The 17,172-nt window shown below is 40.3% G+C and overlaps 1 protein-coding gene across 15 annotated transcripts in view; it reads right to left on the bottom strand.

The window, feature by feature from the left end:
* PEX5L (peroxisomal biogenesis factor 5 like) overlaps positions 1-17,172 on the bottom strand; it is a 272,998-nt gene that overhangs the window by 84,079 nt on the left and 171,747 nt on the right. For all 15 annotated transcript variants that reach the window (XM_070466356.1, XM_070466358.1, XM_070466359.1 and 12 more), the window contains one exon: positions 15,255-15,350. In XM_070466356.1, coding sequence (XP_070322457.1) covers positions 15,255-15,350 — 96 coding nt within the window. The remainder of the gene's footprint in view (positions 1-15,254; positions 15,351-17,172) is intronic.

The raw sequence follows: 17,172 nt of genomic DNA, 5'->3' as shown, positions 1-17,172 counted from the left end.
CTTTTCTGACTTTTCTAAGGTTACCAGGGTAGCAAGTGGCCCAGAAGAAAGACAGCCCAAGTCTCCTGATCTGGCACACAGATTTAAAACACAGAAATAAAGAAAGAGAAACAAGAGGGGAGGGAAGTTCAAAAGGGACGGGATATATGTATAGCTATGGCTGATTCATAAAAAAATAAAAGAAAGAAAAACAATTTATTTTACATATATGGAATAAATACATTACTACTATAGATAATTTAAAAGGAACACTGAAACTGCCAATGAAAATGAATAATTCTCAATCTACTATCTAGAGATGTTACTAATCACTGTTGATAATTCTGCATGTTATACTTTTTTCTCAGAGTTTGTATGTACTTTTAAAATTTTGTAAAGGTCAGGATCATCCCTATGAACATGGCAGTGGGGTTTCTAGAACTCCAGGAAGCTAAAGGTATGGATGGTGTTGGGTGCTGCTCTGGCATATGGCTGCCATTTTCTCCCCATCCTTGATGGACACGTAGCATGAGGTCTTATCTTTCTTGTCATCTGCATTCAGCTAGAGAACCAAATGGATTCAGGATGGACTCTAAGCTCTTCTTGAGTAGAGACACAAAGACACAAAGTCCAAGTGTAAAAGTCCGCCCTGTGGGGTTAATGTCACCCACAACCAGACAGAGCAGCTGCCTCTGCTTCCACTCATGTGGGCCTCTTCACTTCCCTTATGCTGGAGATCCTTGCCTTGTAAGTCAAGATCTCACCTAAATTTACGGTGGTCTGTATTTGTGTGTAAGTATGTATGTCTGTTCTCACCCATCCCAGACAACCAGGATGATGCAAAGCTATTATTCTGAATGGGGTAAATCTTTATCATTGATCCAAATAATCACTGTGATTTGGTGGATCCATAAAATCAAACTTCCACTAATGAAAGAAAATTCCAGTTTCAAAGCCCCTATTTTATTATTGCTAACCGGCCAATTAAAGCTTAAACCTAATTTTATGAGGTGACTTAAATCTGACACTCAAAATTCAATGTCTCTTCAGCACAGGTAGAAAATCAACACTTTTTAATATCAAAAGCCACCTTATTTTGAAAAGGAAGATTCTCTTTAGAATACCAAATGAGTCATAAGAAATGATTTAGAAAAGGAAGTGAGAAACTTGAAATGTAGCCTTCTCAAGTGTGCTCTTTACATCAATGGCATCAGTAAACACTGCTTCCATCACAGAGAAACATCTGAGTTTAATTAGGGGATTAGTTTTGCTTAGTCTGTGAAAGTGAAATACCTTTTTACATTCAGCTTTAAAGGTAGAGTGATCTATCCACTTCTGTAGTCATATCAGGTAGTTAATCTCGTATATATCTGTATTTTCACTTCAGAGCTGTGCAGAACACAGAAATAGAATATTTGATGGCTTATCTCTTTTCTATGACTACCCAAGCTGTTTCATAGAGGGAGCAAATGGTGTTAATAACTGTAATATTCTGATTTTTGGATCTGACTTGAGGTTATTTTTAATCTTTGGATGTAAGGTAATTAGGATGGGACATCTCTAAACCTGTTTTTCCTCAGATTTCACCATGTAATTCAGTTTTTCACAGGAAATCAAATTTACCTCTAATTATTTGCATGTGGCTCCATGTATGATATCGATAATGTCTAGCTATGTCTTAATGCCTCTCTGCCTTTCACTTTCTCTCCATGCCTCTTGCCCTCTTGGTCCATTAAATATAGTTGTCTGTGTCAGGGGTTGATGTATTTCAGATACCAAGGACTTTAATATAAATTAAAACCAACTTATTAAATAAAGAAATCTGATTTGAGAAAAGAAAATATATCTCTTAGACAAATTTCAAGTTTAAGTAATTTTTAATATTGTTTACTATTTGAATTCAGAAGTTCCTCCTTTTACCAACAGCTCCAAGGTAATGCACAAAAGTGAGTTCCAGTTCTGCCTGCTAGTAATCAGCAGTGTTTACTGAGGGACTTTCTTGGGCATCTCTGGATTTCAGCCCCTCCTCTACAGTGATGGGGTGGGCCCTAAGAATCCCTGGCATGAAGCGCAAAGTCTAAATGGCCCATAACATCTCTCACAGTTCAGTTCTAGAGAAAACTGGAGATCTCTGGGAACTTCATTAAGATCTGTGACAGTCTTATGTGTCAACTGGACTGGGTCAGAGAGTGCCCAGACATTTGGTTAAACATTTCTGTGAGCCTATTTCTATGTGAGCTTAGCATCTGAACTGGTAGACTGAGTAAAGCAGTGGCCCTCTCCAATGCAGGTGGCCATCATCTAATCCATTGAGGGCCTGAACAGAGCAAAAAAGCAGAGCAATGGAGAATTCTTTCTACTTGTTTGCATGAGCTAGGACACTGGTCTCCTATATTCAAACTGGGACTTATACCATCGGCTCTCCGAGTCCTCAGGCCTTTGGATTTGGACTGAAACTATACCACCAGCTTTTCTGGGTCTCCAGCTTTCATATGGCAGGTTGTGGAACTTCTCAGCCTTCATAGTTGTGTAAGCCAGTTTCTTACAGTGAATCTCAGTTTCTGTCTGCCTCTGTCTTTTATCTCTACCTCTATCTATATGTCCTACTTGTTTCTCTAGAGAACGCGGACTAAAACAAGATCTAAAAGGAAATCATCTAAAGATCAGTCATCTAGGAGGAGGAGGAAGGACTGGAAACTCTCATGGAAAACATCCACTTTCCTAATCCACAGGAATTATTTATGTATGGAACATTCACTATGTACCATCAGCATACAGTATATTATAAGCTTTAGTCAAATGAATAAAGGAAGTTTAAGATGCTGCTCTGCCCATAGATAGCTTACTGATTTTTTTTCCCCCCGCGTCAAATAAGCTTTATTTTTCCTGATGGAAGGGACTTACTGTGGGGAAAACTGGGTCCTGCTCTGGTGTGCAGGGCCATGCTCAGTAAATCTTTAATTTTCTGTTGATAGGTGGGGCTATGCTCCCTCCCTTTAAGTTGTTTGGCCTGAGAGGGCCTGGTCTTGGAGTCTGAAGACTCTAAGGTAGGGCTAAAGGTGATCTCCAAAAGGACCTATGCCTTGGTATGCCTCCCAGGACTGCTGCTGCCAATGCCCCTGTTCCCACAGCAGGGCCTATCAACCCATGCCTCCACAGGAGACCCTCAGACTGAGCCAGATCTGTCTGTGGGCGTCTATTTTGGGTCAGTGCTCTTTTCCCCTGAGTCCTGGTGTATATAAGGTTTTGTTTGTGTCCTCCAAGTGTCTTTATTTCCTCCAGTCCTGTGCAAGTTCTGTAATCAAATCCCGCTGAACTTCAAAGTCAAAAAAGATATCCTTTTCATCAAAGGGGATTGGAACCCAAGAGTAGAAAGTCAGGACAAACCTGCAGTAACAGGCAAGTTTGGCCTTGGAGTAAGGACTGAAACCAGGCAAAGGCTAACAGAATTCTGCCAAGATAATGCACTGGTCCTAGCAAACACCCTCTTCCAACACCACCAGAGAAGACTCTACACATGGACATCATCAGATCGTCAATACTGAAATCAGATTTGATTACTTTTTTTGTAGCCAAAGATGGAGAAGTTGGCTACAGTGAGCAAAAACAAAACCTGGAGCTGACTGTGGCTCAGATCATGAGCTCCTAATTGCAAAATTGAAGAAAGTAGGGAAAACTACCAGGCTATTCAGGTATGACCTAAGTAATACCTGACTTATGATCATACAGTGGGAGTGAGAGATTCAAGGGATTAGATCTGACAGAGCGCCTGAAGAACTATGAATGGAGGCTTGTAACATTGTATAGGAGGTGGTGAGCAAAACCATTCCCAAGAAAAAGTGTAAAAAGGGAAAGTGGTTGTCTGAGGAGACCTTACCAATAGCTGAGAAAACAAGAGAAGCAAAGGGCAACAGAGAAAGAGAAAGATATACCCTATTGAAGGCAGAGTTCCAAAGAACAGCAAGGAGAGATAAGAAAGCCTTCCTCAGCGATTAGTGCAAAGAAGCAGAGGAAAACAATAGAATGGGAAAGACTAGAGATCTCTTCAAGAAAATTAGAGATACCAAAGGAACATTTCATGCAAAGATGGGCACAATTAAGGACAGAAATGGTAAGGACCTAACAGAAGCAGAGGAGATTAGAAGAGCTGGCAAGACCACACAGAAGAAATGTACAAAAACAGTCTTAATGACTCAGATAACCATGATGGTGTGGTCACTCCCTAGAGCCAGACATCCTCAAGTGTGAAGTCAAGAGGGTCTTAGGAAGCATTTGTACAAACAAAGTGATGGAATTCCAGCTGAGCTATTTCAAAGCCTAAAAGATTATGCTATTAAAGTGTTGCGTTCCATATGCCAGCAAATTTGGAAAACTCATCAGTGGCCACAGGACTGGACAAAGTCAGTTTTCATTCCAATCCCAAAGAAGGGCAATGCCAAAGAATGTTAAGACTACCACACATTGTGTTCATTACACATGCTAGCAACATAATGCTCAAAATCTTTCAAGCTAGACTTCAACACTACATAAATTGAGAATTTCCAGATGTACAAGGTGAATTTAGAAAAGGCAGAGGAAGCAGAGATCAAACTGCCAACATCTGCTGGATCATAGGAAAACCAAGGAATTCCAGAAAAACATCTATTTCTGCTTCATTGATTATGCTAAAGCCTTTTACTGTGTGGATCACAACAAACTGGAAAATTTTTAAAGATATGAGAATACCAGACCACCTTACCTGCCTGCTGAGAAACCTGTATGCAGGAAAGAAGCAACAGTTAGAACTAGACATGGACCAACACACTAGTTCAAAATTGGGAAAGAAGTCAAGGCTGTATACTGTCACCCTGCTTATTTAACTTCTATGCAGAGTACATAAAGCAAAAAAAAAAAAAAAAAAAAGCCATGCTGGATGAATCATAAGGCTAATAGAGTTCTGCAAAGAGAATGCACTGGTCATAGCAAACACTCTCTTCCAACACCACCAGAGAAGACTCTACATATGGACATCACCAGATGGTCAACACCAAAATCAGATTGATTCTATTCTTTGCAGCCAAAGATGGAGAAGCTCTATACAGTCAGCAAAAACAAGACCAGGAGCTGACTGTGGTTCAGATCATGAACTCCTTATTGCCAAATTCAGACTGAAATTGAAGAAAGTGGAGAAAACCACTAGACCATTCAGGTATGACCTAAATCAAATCCCTTATGACTATACAGTGGAAGGGAGAAATAGATTAAAAGGACTAGATCTGATAGACAGAGTGCCTGATGAACTATGGATGGAGGTTCGTGACATTGTACAGGAATGAACCCCTGACTTCACTATTTCACAAAATAAGATCTTTAACCTGCATATCTCATTTGTCCCTTTTAAATAAATCATAATTAATAAAATTCAACCTACAGGGAGTTGTATAGAATAGTGATGATTGGTTTATATGGCACGGCATTGCTAATCAAGAGATGGGATCTTGAAGACATAGAAAACACATTTATGGTAATCAAAGGGGAAAGGGGGTGGGAGGGATAAATTAGGAGTTTGGGATTAGCAGACACAGACTACTATCTGTAAAATAAAGGTCCTACTGTACAGCACAGGGAACTATAGTCAATGCAATGACATGAGCTGTAGCCAGCCAGGCTCCTCTGTCCACAGGATTGTCCAGGCAAGAATACTGTAGTGGATTGCTATTTCCTTTTCCAGAGGAACTTCCTGAACCAGGGATTGAACCTGGGACTCCGCATTGTAGGCAGATTCTTTGCTGCATCATCTATACTTCAATAAAGAAGATAAGGTTTTGTAATCTCCGGAAAAATAGAATTACATTATTGCTCCTAGAGAAATAAAATTCCTAGAAAATTATTTAATAGTTGGTCTTAAAAGTAAAAAGATATCCAACAAAAGAGAGAAAGAGATATTGAGAGAGAGGTTTTCAAATATTCCTACAAGCATCAGAGCTGGAGGGTACCTGTAGCAGAGACTGCTAGCTGTCAGTCAAAATATACTTTCCTTTCTTCTGTAGTTGTCCAATGAATTCACAACACATCTAATCTTTATGTGACCTATCTATGGTTTGACATGGGAAGCATGTTAGTATTCCTACTAGACATTTTTACATGGTCTGAAATATTTTTCTATGGTATGCTAAGCTTTAGGCTATCTGTATCTTAAGCAGTTAACCTCAAGATTTCTCCAATATTGCCTAAAGAATGTTTCCACGTATTTTCAGAAGATTTTCTCTTTTTTTGGATATAGAATCTAAGTCAGAATGATTTAAGTAGTGTTTAATCCATTAATCTCTTCCACCTACTTCAAAGAGATGACACTGTCATAGAAAGCCAGAGAAAATATGAGGGGGTGGGACAGACAGATAATCTTCTTGGTAGGAGGGTGCTCAAGTCAGCAGTTTCTTTCATAATACTATATTAACAAAAGGAGTTCAAGAATGGCCTTCAAGCATTTAAGATTCCTAAGGAGCCTATCAAGCATTACATTGTTTTAAGCATATTTCCAAGTCAAAATTAACAGAGATAAGGAGTCAGTCACACCTCCAGACAAAGGAATTACTAGTTAACATTAAAGTCTTTCACTATGCATGTCCTTAAACAGTAATTACTAATATGCCTGTGTTTTTCATATACATTAGTGCTGCTGAGGGAAAATTAGCCTCAAGTCTGATGAGGAGTTATTTTTAGAGGCATGTCCTTAGTTAGTTGAGCATCAGACTTTTTATCTGAGGGTCCAGGATTCAAGTCCCTGTTCAGGTGTTTACTTTGGGCTTCCCAGGTGGTACTAGTTGTAAAGAACCCACCTACCAATGCAGAAGATGTTAAGAGACATGGGTTTGATCCCTGGGTCGGGAAGATCCCTGGAGGATGGCATGGCAACCCACTCCAGTATTTTTGTCTGGAGAATCCCATGGACAGAGAAGCCTGGAGGGCTACAGTCCACGGGGCCGCAAAGAATTGGACACGACTGAAGTAACTGAGCACGCATGCACTGAAGAGAAGTTATCTTGAGCACTGTATCCTTTGAGACAGGACATAGAAATGGGAAGTTAGGAGACAGCTTTCAATGAGGCTTGTCAGGGTACAAAGTTCATCTTGTTAGTAGGTTAGTGATATTTCTTAAACATGCATTAAAGAAGAGATACTTCAATGAAATAAATGCATTAGAGTTGCTAATCTGTTCATTTATTTAGCCAGCAAAAGTTTGTGGGGCCTTGTTCTATATCAGAATCTCTGAAAGGTGCTAAGAATACAGAGATGAAACGCGGTCCCACCTGTAAGAGGTCAACACCTAGTGTGGAGCTGGACGTGTAAAATCAAAATAACTATACCATGGGGTAATCATATTTGATCATCTCCCAAGCTGCAAATACCTCCAATTCTTCCAGAGCTTTAAGGGCAGAAGTATCTTACTCAATTTTCAATTCCTAGTGCCTAGCCCAGTGCCTGGCCCATAGAAAGAGTTTAAAACATGTCCTGATGACATGACAAAGGTGTCTATTCTCACCACTATTATTCAACATAGTTTTGGAAGTCCTAGCTATAGCAGTCAGAGAAGAAACAGAAATAAAAAGAATCCAGATCAGAAAAGAAGAAGTAAAGCTCTCACTGCTTGCAGATGACGTAGTACTATACATTGAAAACCCTAAAGATACTATCAGAAAATTACTAGTGTTAATCAATGAATTTAAGAAAGTTCCAGGATACAAAATTAGTGCACAGAAATCACTTGCATTTCTATATGCTAAAAATAAAAAATCAGTCAGAGAAATTAAGGAATCAATCCCCTTCACCATTGCAACAAAAATAATAAAATATCTAGGAATAAACCTACCTAAGGAGACAAAAGACCTGTATACAGAAAAGTACAAGACACTGATGAAAGAAATCAAAGATGGCATAAACAGATGGAGAGATATTCCATGTTCTTGGGTAGAAGAATCAATATTGTGAAAACGACTAAACTACTAAATGCAATCCACAGATTCAATGCGACCTCTATCAAATTACCAATGGCATTTTTCACAGAACTAGAACAAAAAATTTCACAATTAATATGGAAACACAAAAGTGCCTGAATAGCCAGGAAGTCTTGAGAAAGAAGAATGGAGCTGGAGGAATCAAAGTTCCTGACTTCAGACTATACTACAAAGCTACAGTCATCAAGACAGTATGGTACTGGCACAAAAATAGAACTATGGACCAATGGAACAAGATGGAAAGCCCAGAAATAAACCCATGCACCCATGGGTACCTTGTTTTTTGACAAAGGAGGTAAGAATATACAATGGGTTAAAGACAACCTCTTCAATAAGTGGTGCTGGGAAAACTGGACAGCTACATTAAAAGAATGAAATTAGAACACTTCCTAACACCATACACAAAGACAAACTCAAAATGGATTAAAGACCTAAAGGCAAGACCAGAAACTATAAAACTCTTAGAGGAAAATATAGGCAGAACACTCGATGACATAAAACAAAGCAAGATCCTAGAGTAATGGAAATAAAAACAAAACTAAACAAGTGGGACCTGATTAAACTTAAAAACTTTTGCATAGCAAGGAAACTACAACAAGGTGAAAAGACAACCCTCAGAATGGGAGAAAATAAGAGCAAATGAAACAACTGACAAAGGATTAATTTCCAAAATATACATACAGCTCAATACCAGAAAAACAAACAACTCAATCAAAAAGTGGTGAAAAGACCTAAACAGACATTTCTCCAAAGAAGACATATATATGGCTAACAAACACATGAAAAGATGCTCAACATCACTCATTATCAGAGAAATGCAAATCAAAACAATGAGATATCACCTCACACTGGTCAGAAAGGCCATTATCAAAAAGACTACAAACAATAAATGCTGGAGAGGATGTGGAGAAAAGGGAACTCTCTTGCACTGTTGGTGGGAAACTGATACAGCCACTATGGAAGATGGTATGGAGATTCCTTAAAAAAAAACTAGGAATAAAACCACTATATGACCCAGCAATCCCACTCCTAGGCATATACCCTGAAGAAAACAAAATTGAAAAAGACACATGTACCCCAGTGCTCACTGCAGCACTGTTTGCAATAGCTAGAACATGGAAGCAACTAGATGTCCATTGACAGATGAGTGGATAAAGAAATTGTGGTACATATACACAATGTAATATTACCCAGTCATAAAAAGAATGCATTTGAGTCAGTTCTGATGAGGTGGATGAACCTAGAGCCTATTATACAGAGTGAAGTAAGTCAGAAAGAGAAAGATAAATATTCTATGCTAATGCATACAAACAGAATCTAGAAAGATGGTACTGGAGAATTTATTTGCAGGGCAGCAGTGGAGAAAAAGACATAAAGAACAGACTTATGGACAAGGGGAGAGGGGAGGAAAGGGTGAGATGTATGAAGAGAGTAACATGGAAACTCACATTACCATATGTAAAATAGATAGCCAATGGAATTTGCTATATGTCTCAGGGAACTCAAACAGGGGCTCTGTATCAACCTAGAGGGGTGGGATGGGGAGGGAGATGGGAGGGAGGGGACACATGTATACCAATGGCTGATTCATGCTGAGGTTTGACAGAAAACAGCAAAATTCTGTAAAGCAATAATCCTTCAATTAAAAAATAAAAAAAAAAACAAACACATGTCCTGATAACTTTGTGGCTACATCCGGTTTACTCTGAAGGCTGAGGCACCTAGAGAGACTAAGGAGGTAAACACAGCTCCAGAGGCTGGCTGGCTTGCTTCCTCTCTGCTGACAGTGGTGAGAGGCATTGCTGACGTGTGGTTGCAGGTGTGCTGACTGCCCATGTGACCTCCTCTCTCTGCAGAGGCTGTACAGTGCACTCGAGGGATCTCCTTCCGGGAGGCAACTTCAGGCCTCACTGAGCTCCTTCCCTGCTTCTCACTTCTGCACCTCCTGTACATCTTTCTTAGGGACTTGAAGCTAACAGCGTGTTTAGGCAGCTGGCTAGGAAGAAATTCCAAGAGGAAGCATGGAGGAAACTCCTTCAGGGAACAGGCATTTTTTTAGACAGCCCAAATTAGGAATATTTGGTTCTTTGACCTAAAATTACAATAGTTTGAGCCAAGATGAATTTGCTGTGATTTTTCAATAAAATGTAGGATATGGAGGTACAAAACTCCACGTAAGGCCTCACTGAATCTAACCATTCAACCTGAGCTTGAGCAATGTCAGTCTTCACACACAAACAGGTTCCCCAGTCACTTAAGATACGCATAAATGTGTACGTGGTGATGACTGTCTTTAGTAGGAGGACTGGAATTTTAGGGCACTTTAGGTCAACATTAGTTGAATTGCATGCTGTTAGGTATTACATAGTCTGTGCATAGCCTAGATCATACCATGTAGAATATAAAACAGGTCCAAAGTTACATCATGGCATGAGTGGTTGCTGTTACCTGTATTGTAATGGCATTGTAACACAACAACTGTGTCTCACTGACTGACACTGAGACCAAGACAGCCGCAGAGGACAGGTCAGGGCAGTCCCTGGGAGAGATCTGTACCCCAGAGACAGAGCTGATTGTTTACATCAGCTATGAAAGTGCAAATACTCAATTACATTAGAAGGTGATACGGCACTTTTCAAGTGTTTTTCATGTCATGTGATTAACAATTAGCCATCCATCCATTCATTAACAAGTATTTATTAAATACTTACTAGGTACCCCAGAGGAGGAAATGGCAACCCACTCCAGTATTCCTGCCTGAAAAATTCCATGGACAGAGGGACCTGGGAGGCTACAGTCCAAGGGGACGCAGAGAGTCAGATATGACTGAGCAACTGATCATGGACGCAGGTACCAGACACTGTTTTAGCTCTTGAGGTACAGTGTTACATAAGAGACAAGATCCCTTTCCTCATTGAGGTTCCATTTTAACGTGCACAGAGAACAGACAGAGGTAAATAAAAACAAATAAGGGAAGACAAAGTGATAAATCTAAGAGTGAAAAACAAAATCTGAGGTGCTATGCAGCAACTGGTGGTCAGCTTCAGGTTTTCTGAGGCGTTGACACTTGAGCTAGAATCTGAAGGACAAAAAGGAACCTGCCACACCAGGACTTGGGAGAAGAATGTTCCCTGCAGAGGAAAGAGTGGAGACAGCAGGCAATGGGGCTGTTGTGCGAGATGAACAGAGAGCTCGGTGGTGCCCCTGGAGCTGGTGAAGGGCTGAGACGCAGAAGAAGCTGGAAAGGAGATCAGGTGCCAGGCCTGAGGCAGGATGATGACCAAAAAAAAAAAAAAAAAGGAGGGTTTAAGAACGGAATAAAATGAGAAGCAGAAGGAATACTGGAACCAGATAATATAGAAATGGAGATTGGAAGCACTGAACTTGCCCCAGGCATGGTTTTCATCTGGGTCTCCCTGTTGTTTAGAACAGTCTCTAATAAAGCCGATCTGCAGTGCCATTCTTCATCAGTCTTGAAATGAAGAATGTGGCACTTTTCGGTCTCTTTAAGAATCTGAGATTCTACTACAGTGCCCGTTGGAATTTACCGCTTTTTTCTTGATTACCAACATAGTACACATTTATGACAGAACATTTGGAAAATACAGATAAGCTAATGGAAGAAATTAAATCACTCCCAAGTACAGCCACCCAAGGATAACTACTGTGAGCATTTGGGCACAGACTCTCTTGATGATTATACAGTGCAGTGATTCAGAATAGAGGCTTTGGAGTCTGGGAGGAAATCATGACTTTATAACTTGCTAAATGAGAGTTGTTCATTTTCAGTCTATGTTAATTGCTTATAAAATGCCATGCAAATGTCTGCAATATCTTTAAGCCTCAGTTTTCTCATCTGCAGGATGAGAACAGTAATATTACCTTCCTCATAGGTCTGCTGGGGCTTCCCTCATAGCTCAGTTGGTAAAGAATCTGCCTGCAATGCAGGAGACCTGGGTTCATTTCCTGGGTTGTTGGGAAGATCACCTGGAGAAGAGAATGGCAACCCACTCCAGTATTCTTGCCTGGAGAATCCCACGGGCAGAGGAGCCTGGTGGGCTACAGTCCACTGGGTTGCAGAGAGTCGGACACGACTTAGCGACTAAACCACCACCAGGCCTGCTGGGAGGATTAAATGAGAATCCATACAAAGCTCCTGAGGCAGTGCCTGGCACAGAGTATGTGTTCCAAACACTCAGTTGTGTCCGACTCTTTGTGACCCCATGGGCTATACAGGACATGAAATTCTCCAGGCCAGAATACTGGATTGGGTAATTGTTCCCGTCTCCAGCAGATCTTCCCAACCCAGGGACCGAACCCAGGTCTCCCGCATTGCAGGCATATTCTTTACCAGCTGAGCCACCAGGGAAGTCATTCCAAATACATTAGGTATTAAGCTATTAGAATTTTATGAACCTGGGATCATACTGTAAAGTTATCATTATATAAATTAGTATTCCTATTATCACTAGACATTTTTACATCGTCTTAAATATTTTTCTATGTTGTAGTTTTTAATGGTTTTATAGCATTTTACTGTAGAGATAATAATTTAGTTAATTCTGCTGTGGTACACTTGGGCTATTCCCAATTTTCACCACTTAAAAAAAATCTACAGATAAAACATTGCAAACTTTTATGACTATTTCTCTAAGATAAATTCTAAGAAGTGGCTGGGTCAAGTGGCGTGTATATTTCCAAGACTCTGTGACACATTTTATTATGTCTTCTGCTAAGGATTTAGATTAAACCCTCGATAAGAATAACGTCGGGAAGTAAGTAGTTCACATATGTGTGCAGTTTCATAGGTCTGATTTACCATCAGCTTGGTGAAATACAACCCCCACCCCCATGCCTCATGCCTTTTTCCCCACACCTGTTCACACCTTCTGGTCAGCACCATCCTCTCTCATTCCTTAAGGAAGCTTCTCAGTTCCAGGCTTCCAGCTGAGCAAATATGCTTACAATTTTCTGATTTGCTAGGAATTCTGCACTTAGTCACTTCACCTGAAGCTATAAACGGATAGCACTTTTAGTACATTAGAAATCCAAGCCCCTCATCTTATAATGCAGAAACTAAAGTGGAAGGGAGCAAATGCCTTGTTTAAGTCGGTCATCTGGTCCATGCCACTGCTGGACAGCAACTCAAAGCTAGCTCATTCCTTTATCTCTAATACCTAGTTCAGCAGCCAACATGTATAGATAGCCATTAATGTTTGCTGATAACTACTTGAAGTAACGAGTAACAACTCTGGTCTCTCAACTCTCAGGACACACCAGGAGAAACCAGAAGAAAACTAGGCTTCCTGGGCTGAGATGGGCATCAGGTAGAGAAGGGATTCACCTAAGCTTGCCTTGTTCCAGAGAGAGCAAAGCCAGGGGTAAGAAAACAGGTAGCTGCTGGTAGGCCAATTTCAACCTAATTCAGGGAAGACCTTTTTAATAGTCAGGATTGTCCAAAACTGAAATAGATTTTCTTGAAAAGAAGTGAGCTGTTCCTAACTGGAAATGTTCAAATAGAAACAAGGTATGTTTGAATAAATAATTTGTCAAATATGTTTAAGAAGAAAAACTGTTTTGTGTGACTGGTTGGAATAGATGACTTCTAAGGTCTCCACCAGAAAGAAGATTAAGTGATTTTATGGATAGACAGATGGACAATTTTTTTTCTTGTTATGTTACTTTGTGTTTATGTCTTTCTAGTGTGGACCCATTGTCTCCTCCTTACAAATAGGAATCGATAAATTCTAAAGTCTTTTGTTCCCCAAGATTCTATGGTTCTAAGTCATCGTTTTAGTGCTAACACAGTAGGAATTCAAAAGAAACTTAAATTCTCTTTTAAGTCAGAAAATTCTACATTTAAGATAAATTGAGCTACAGCCTCCATGCAGTTGAATAACTGGAACTCAGCTGGTCTCAATCAAATCTATCAGTTGATCACATTCAAGAGTACTAAATATGCATTAACTTTTTTTTTTAATAAAAAGGTTAAAACTAAAAGAAGAAATTTGGGTGGACTGTATTGTGATGAGATTAAAGTGTTCTCTTACTAGGCTTCTGATTGATGGTATGAAATTTGACTGGAATTATTTGGTTCATGGGGTCGCAAAGAGTCAGACACGACTGAGCAACTGAATTGATTTCCTAGAATATAGAGAACTTTTTAATATTAAATTGCTAGTATGATTTAATTGCACTTCGAGTATGAAATTACTGAAAGACTGCCCATTGTATAATACTTTTGTCCAAATTCTAGTGGTAAGACTGACACATAAATGAACCATATTACGGGAATACTTTCAATTTGCAAGATTTCCCATCAGTAATAGAAATGGAGGTCCTGACAAGTTCATACTTGGATTGGGTGAAAAGCTCCACTCTCAAATAGTCATCTCGCAAAGCTTTGGTGAGAATCATAGATGGGACCTGTGATGCATTCTTTGCAAATCTAACCAGGAAGGAAATGAATAAAAAACAGCCAAGGATGCCTTTTTTGGCTTCCCTTTTCCCTTTCTTTCTTTCCCCACTCCCTCTCTTATTAGAAGGTTAAACAAGGAAAAGTAATGTTCAAATTAAGTATTTAATTTATTAACACTGTCATTGTTTTGAACACTCTTAACAGTAAAAAAAAAAAAAAAAGAAAGAAAAAGAAAAATTATGGCTCAAGTCAAGATGGGCTATCATTGATTAGAATTTCTCAGCTCTGCCTTTTTTCCCCACCCAGTGAGGAAAATGTATATTTCAGGGATAGCAAGATCCTCTACGTTTCAGACATTGTGCTAGATGTCAGATAGAGGAAAAAAAAAAAAAAAAAATCAGGCATGAAGCTTGACCTCATAGAAGCATAGCGAATGCATAGCATAGGCTCATCAAGGGAGCCTGATGAGACTCAGTAGTTCTTCCTGACCCCAAACGCCAGACAGTCACTGCTAATCTACCACAGAATTGTAAGAGTTGACAACTATTAGTCATCCCATGTAGGAAGTCAAAAGTTCTCTGGTAACCAGGTCTCATTCTAACAGTTATAGTCATGGTTTGTTCATGTCTATAAAGACCCATTTCAACCTAGAGGGCTGGGAGGAGCACAAAAAGGAGGGAGTAGATGTATATTTAAGATTCATGGTGCTGACTCACGTTGTCGGACGGCAGAAACCAACAGAACACTGTAAAGCAATTATCCTCCAATTTTTAAAAAAAGATCCACTTCTTATGTCTCTTTGTTTGACTTTTTGAATTCCACTCTCAGAAACACGAAACAGAAAAAATGAACCAAAAAGCTACCTCCACAGCTGCTTTCGCTCTTTCAAACTCTTCTTCTAAGGAATGGTTTCTGGAAAGCAAGGCACTCCCCCAGCGCTGCTCTTTGGTCAGTCGAGCCTGAAATAAACCAAACATAATTTTGGAATCACGTAATATAAAATACAAACATTTTTCCTTTTCTCATAGTACCCTAGACTTGAAGAAGCACCTGTGACTGACGTCACTTTTGGAGTACTTTGCAAGCACAACGCTTCTTAAACGGGGCTGCCAAAACGTGCGTCCCACTCACACGCACGCATCTTCTAACAGAGAGTCTCAGCCGAGGTCATATTAAAACAACACCCAGGCCCCACCTCCCAAAGATCCTACATCTCATTGGTCTAGGTTCAAGGCGTTGATAGGTTAGGAAGTCTTCCCCACAGTCAGGCTGGAATCTCTGTTATAGAACACACCTGGAAGCTGATGTTTGCGCTTTCAGTTTGTTAGGAGGATCAGCCTCAGGTGAAGCTGCGAAGGCTGCAGCCACGGAAGGTAGCTGCTAGGCCTTTCCCCTTCCACTTGAGCTGGGCTTCATGCTGAATTCTCTTTCCTTTGCCTTCCCTCTCTTGGCACACATCTGTCTCATGCCACATTTCCTCAGGTCACTGCTCTCTGCTTAATAATCACTTGGATAAAATCATGTCTGATAATGCCAACTGCTTTGTCACAATTAACAGGAAATGTGATACACAACTTAGCTAAATGTAAATATTTTCAGAAGATCCCCCACAAAGAGTTTGCTAGAATTTAAAAAAAAATCTATTTTAAATTTCACAAACAATGATTACATTCTTTTTGAAAAAATTAATCATGGTAAATCAGAGACATAATTCTAGACATTTTCCCCTTGAATTTTCATGTATATTTATGCACCCATGGATAGAATATCACAGTGTTTCAAAAAGCTTTTGGAAAGGTAAATGGTGCTATTCTGTCGTTTGTTTTTTTCTATTCAGCAATGTACCTAGGAGAGTCTCCACACGTTGCATTCCTAGATCTACCTCAGTCTTTTCCCAAGGATTTCCTAGTAAGTATACACTGTATGTTGATTAGAACTCTCTCCATGAGCATTGAATGTGTCTGATTTTTCTCCATGTGATTGCTTGTTTTCTTATCTTCTTCTCTGATCCTCTTGCTCTGCTGTGGGGTCCACAGCGGGAGGACTTTGGTAACTCTTGTACTGCCCCACCCTGAGTCCAGGGTCTGACAAGTGATACATGCCCCAAGGATGCCTGCGGATGGATTGCTGGGGGAGGGCCAGCACCACTAAGGCAGCTAGGCCTTGGGGAGCAGGGGGAGAGAGGCTCGGAGTCAAGTCTCCTACCCCCTTTCACTGCAGGGCAGCGGTGGCTCCCTGGCCACGTGGGAGATTGCTGTTCTGTAGGGGTGCTCAAGCCCTGCTTCTAGGGGAATTACTTGAACAGACCTGGGCTCCACTCCAGACCAATGAAGTGATCTTTGAAGGTGGGGCCCAGGAATTAAATGTTTGAAAGCTCTGTGGTGATTTTTAAAAGTAGTCACATTTGAAAACCAAAACTATGGCAAAACTTTGCTCTTCCCCCAGCACTTACCATCTATTCTGTTCGGTTGCTTTTCATTCTTTCTCCACCATTAGTGGTCCTCAAGAGGAACCCCCCTCTTTAATGATTACACAGTGTTCAATCCCTGTGTTGGGAAGATCCCCTGGAAGAAGAAATGGCAACCCACTCCAGTATGCTTGCCTGGGAAATCTCATGGACAGAAGAGCCTGGCGGGCTACAGACCACGGGGTCATAAAGAATCAGACACGGCTTAGAGACTGAACACCACCAATACCAGGACTTACTACATGCCAGGTACTGCTTCAAGTCCTTTACCTACTGGAATTCATGTCTTTTCAACAACCTGAGGTAAGTACTAG

The sequence above is a fragment of the Odocoileus virginianus genome, chromosome 4 (genome assembly GCF_023699985.2).
Source record: "Odocoileus virginianus isolate 20LAN1187 ecotype Illinois chromosome 4, Ovbor_1.2, whole genome shotgun sequence".
NCBI lineage: Eukaryota > Metazoa > Chordata > Mammalia > Artiodactyla > Cervidae > Odocoileus > Odocoileus virginianus.
This window is presented reverse-complemented; position numbering and strand designations above follow the sequence as displayed.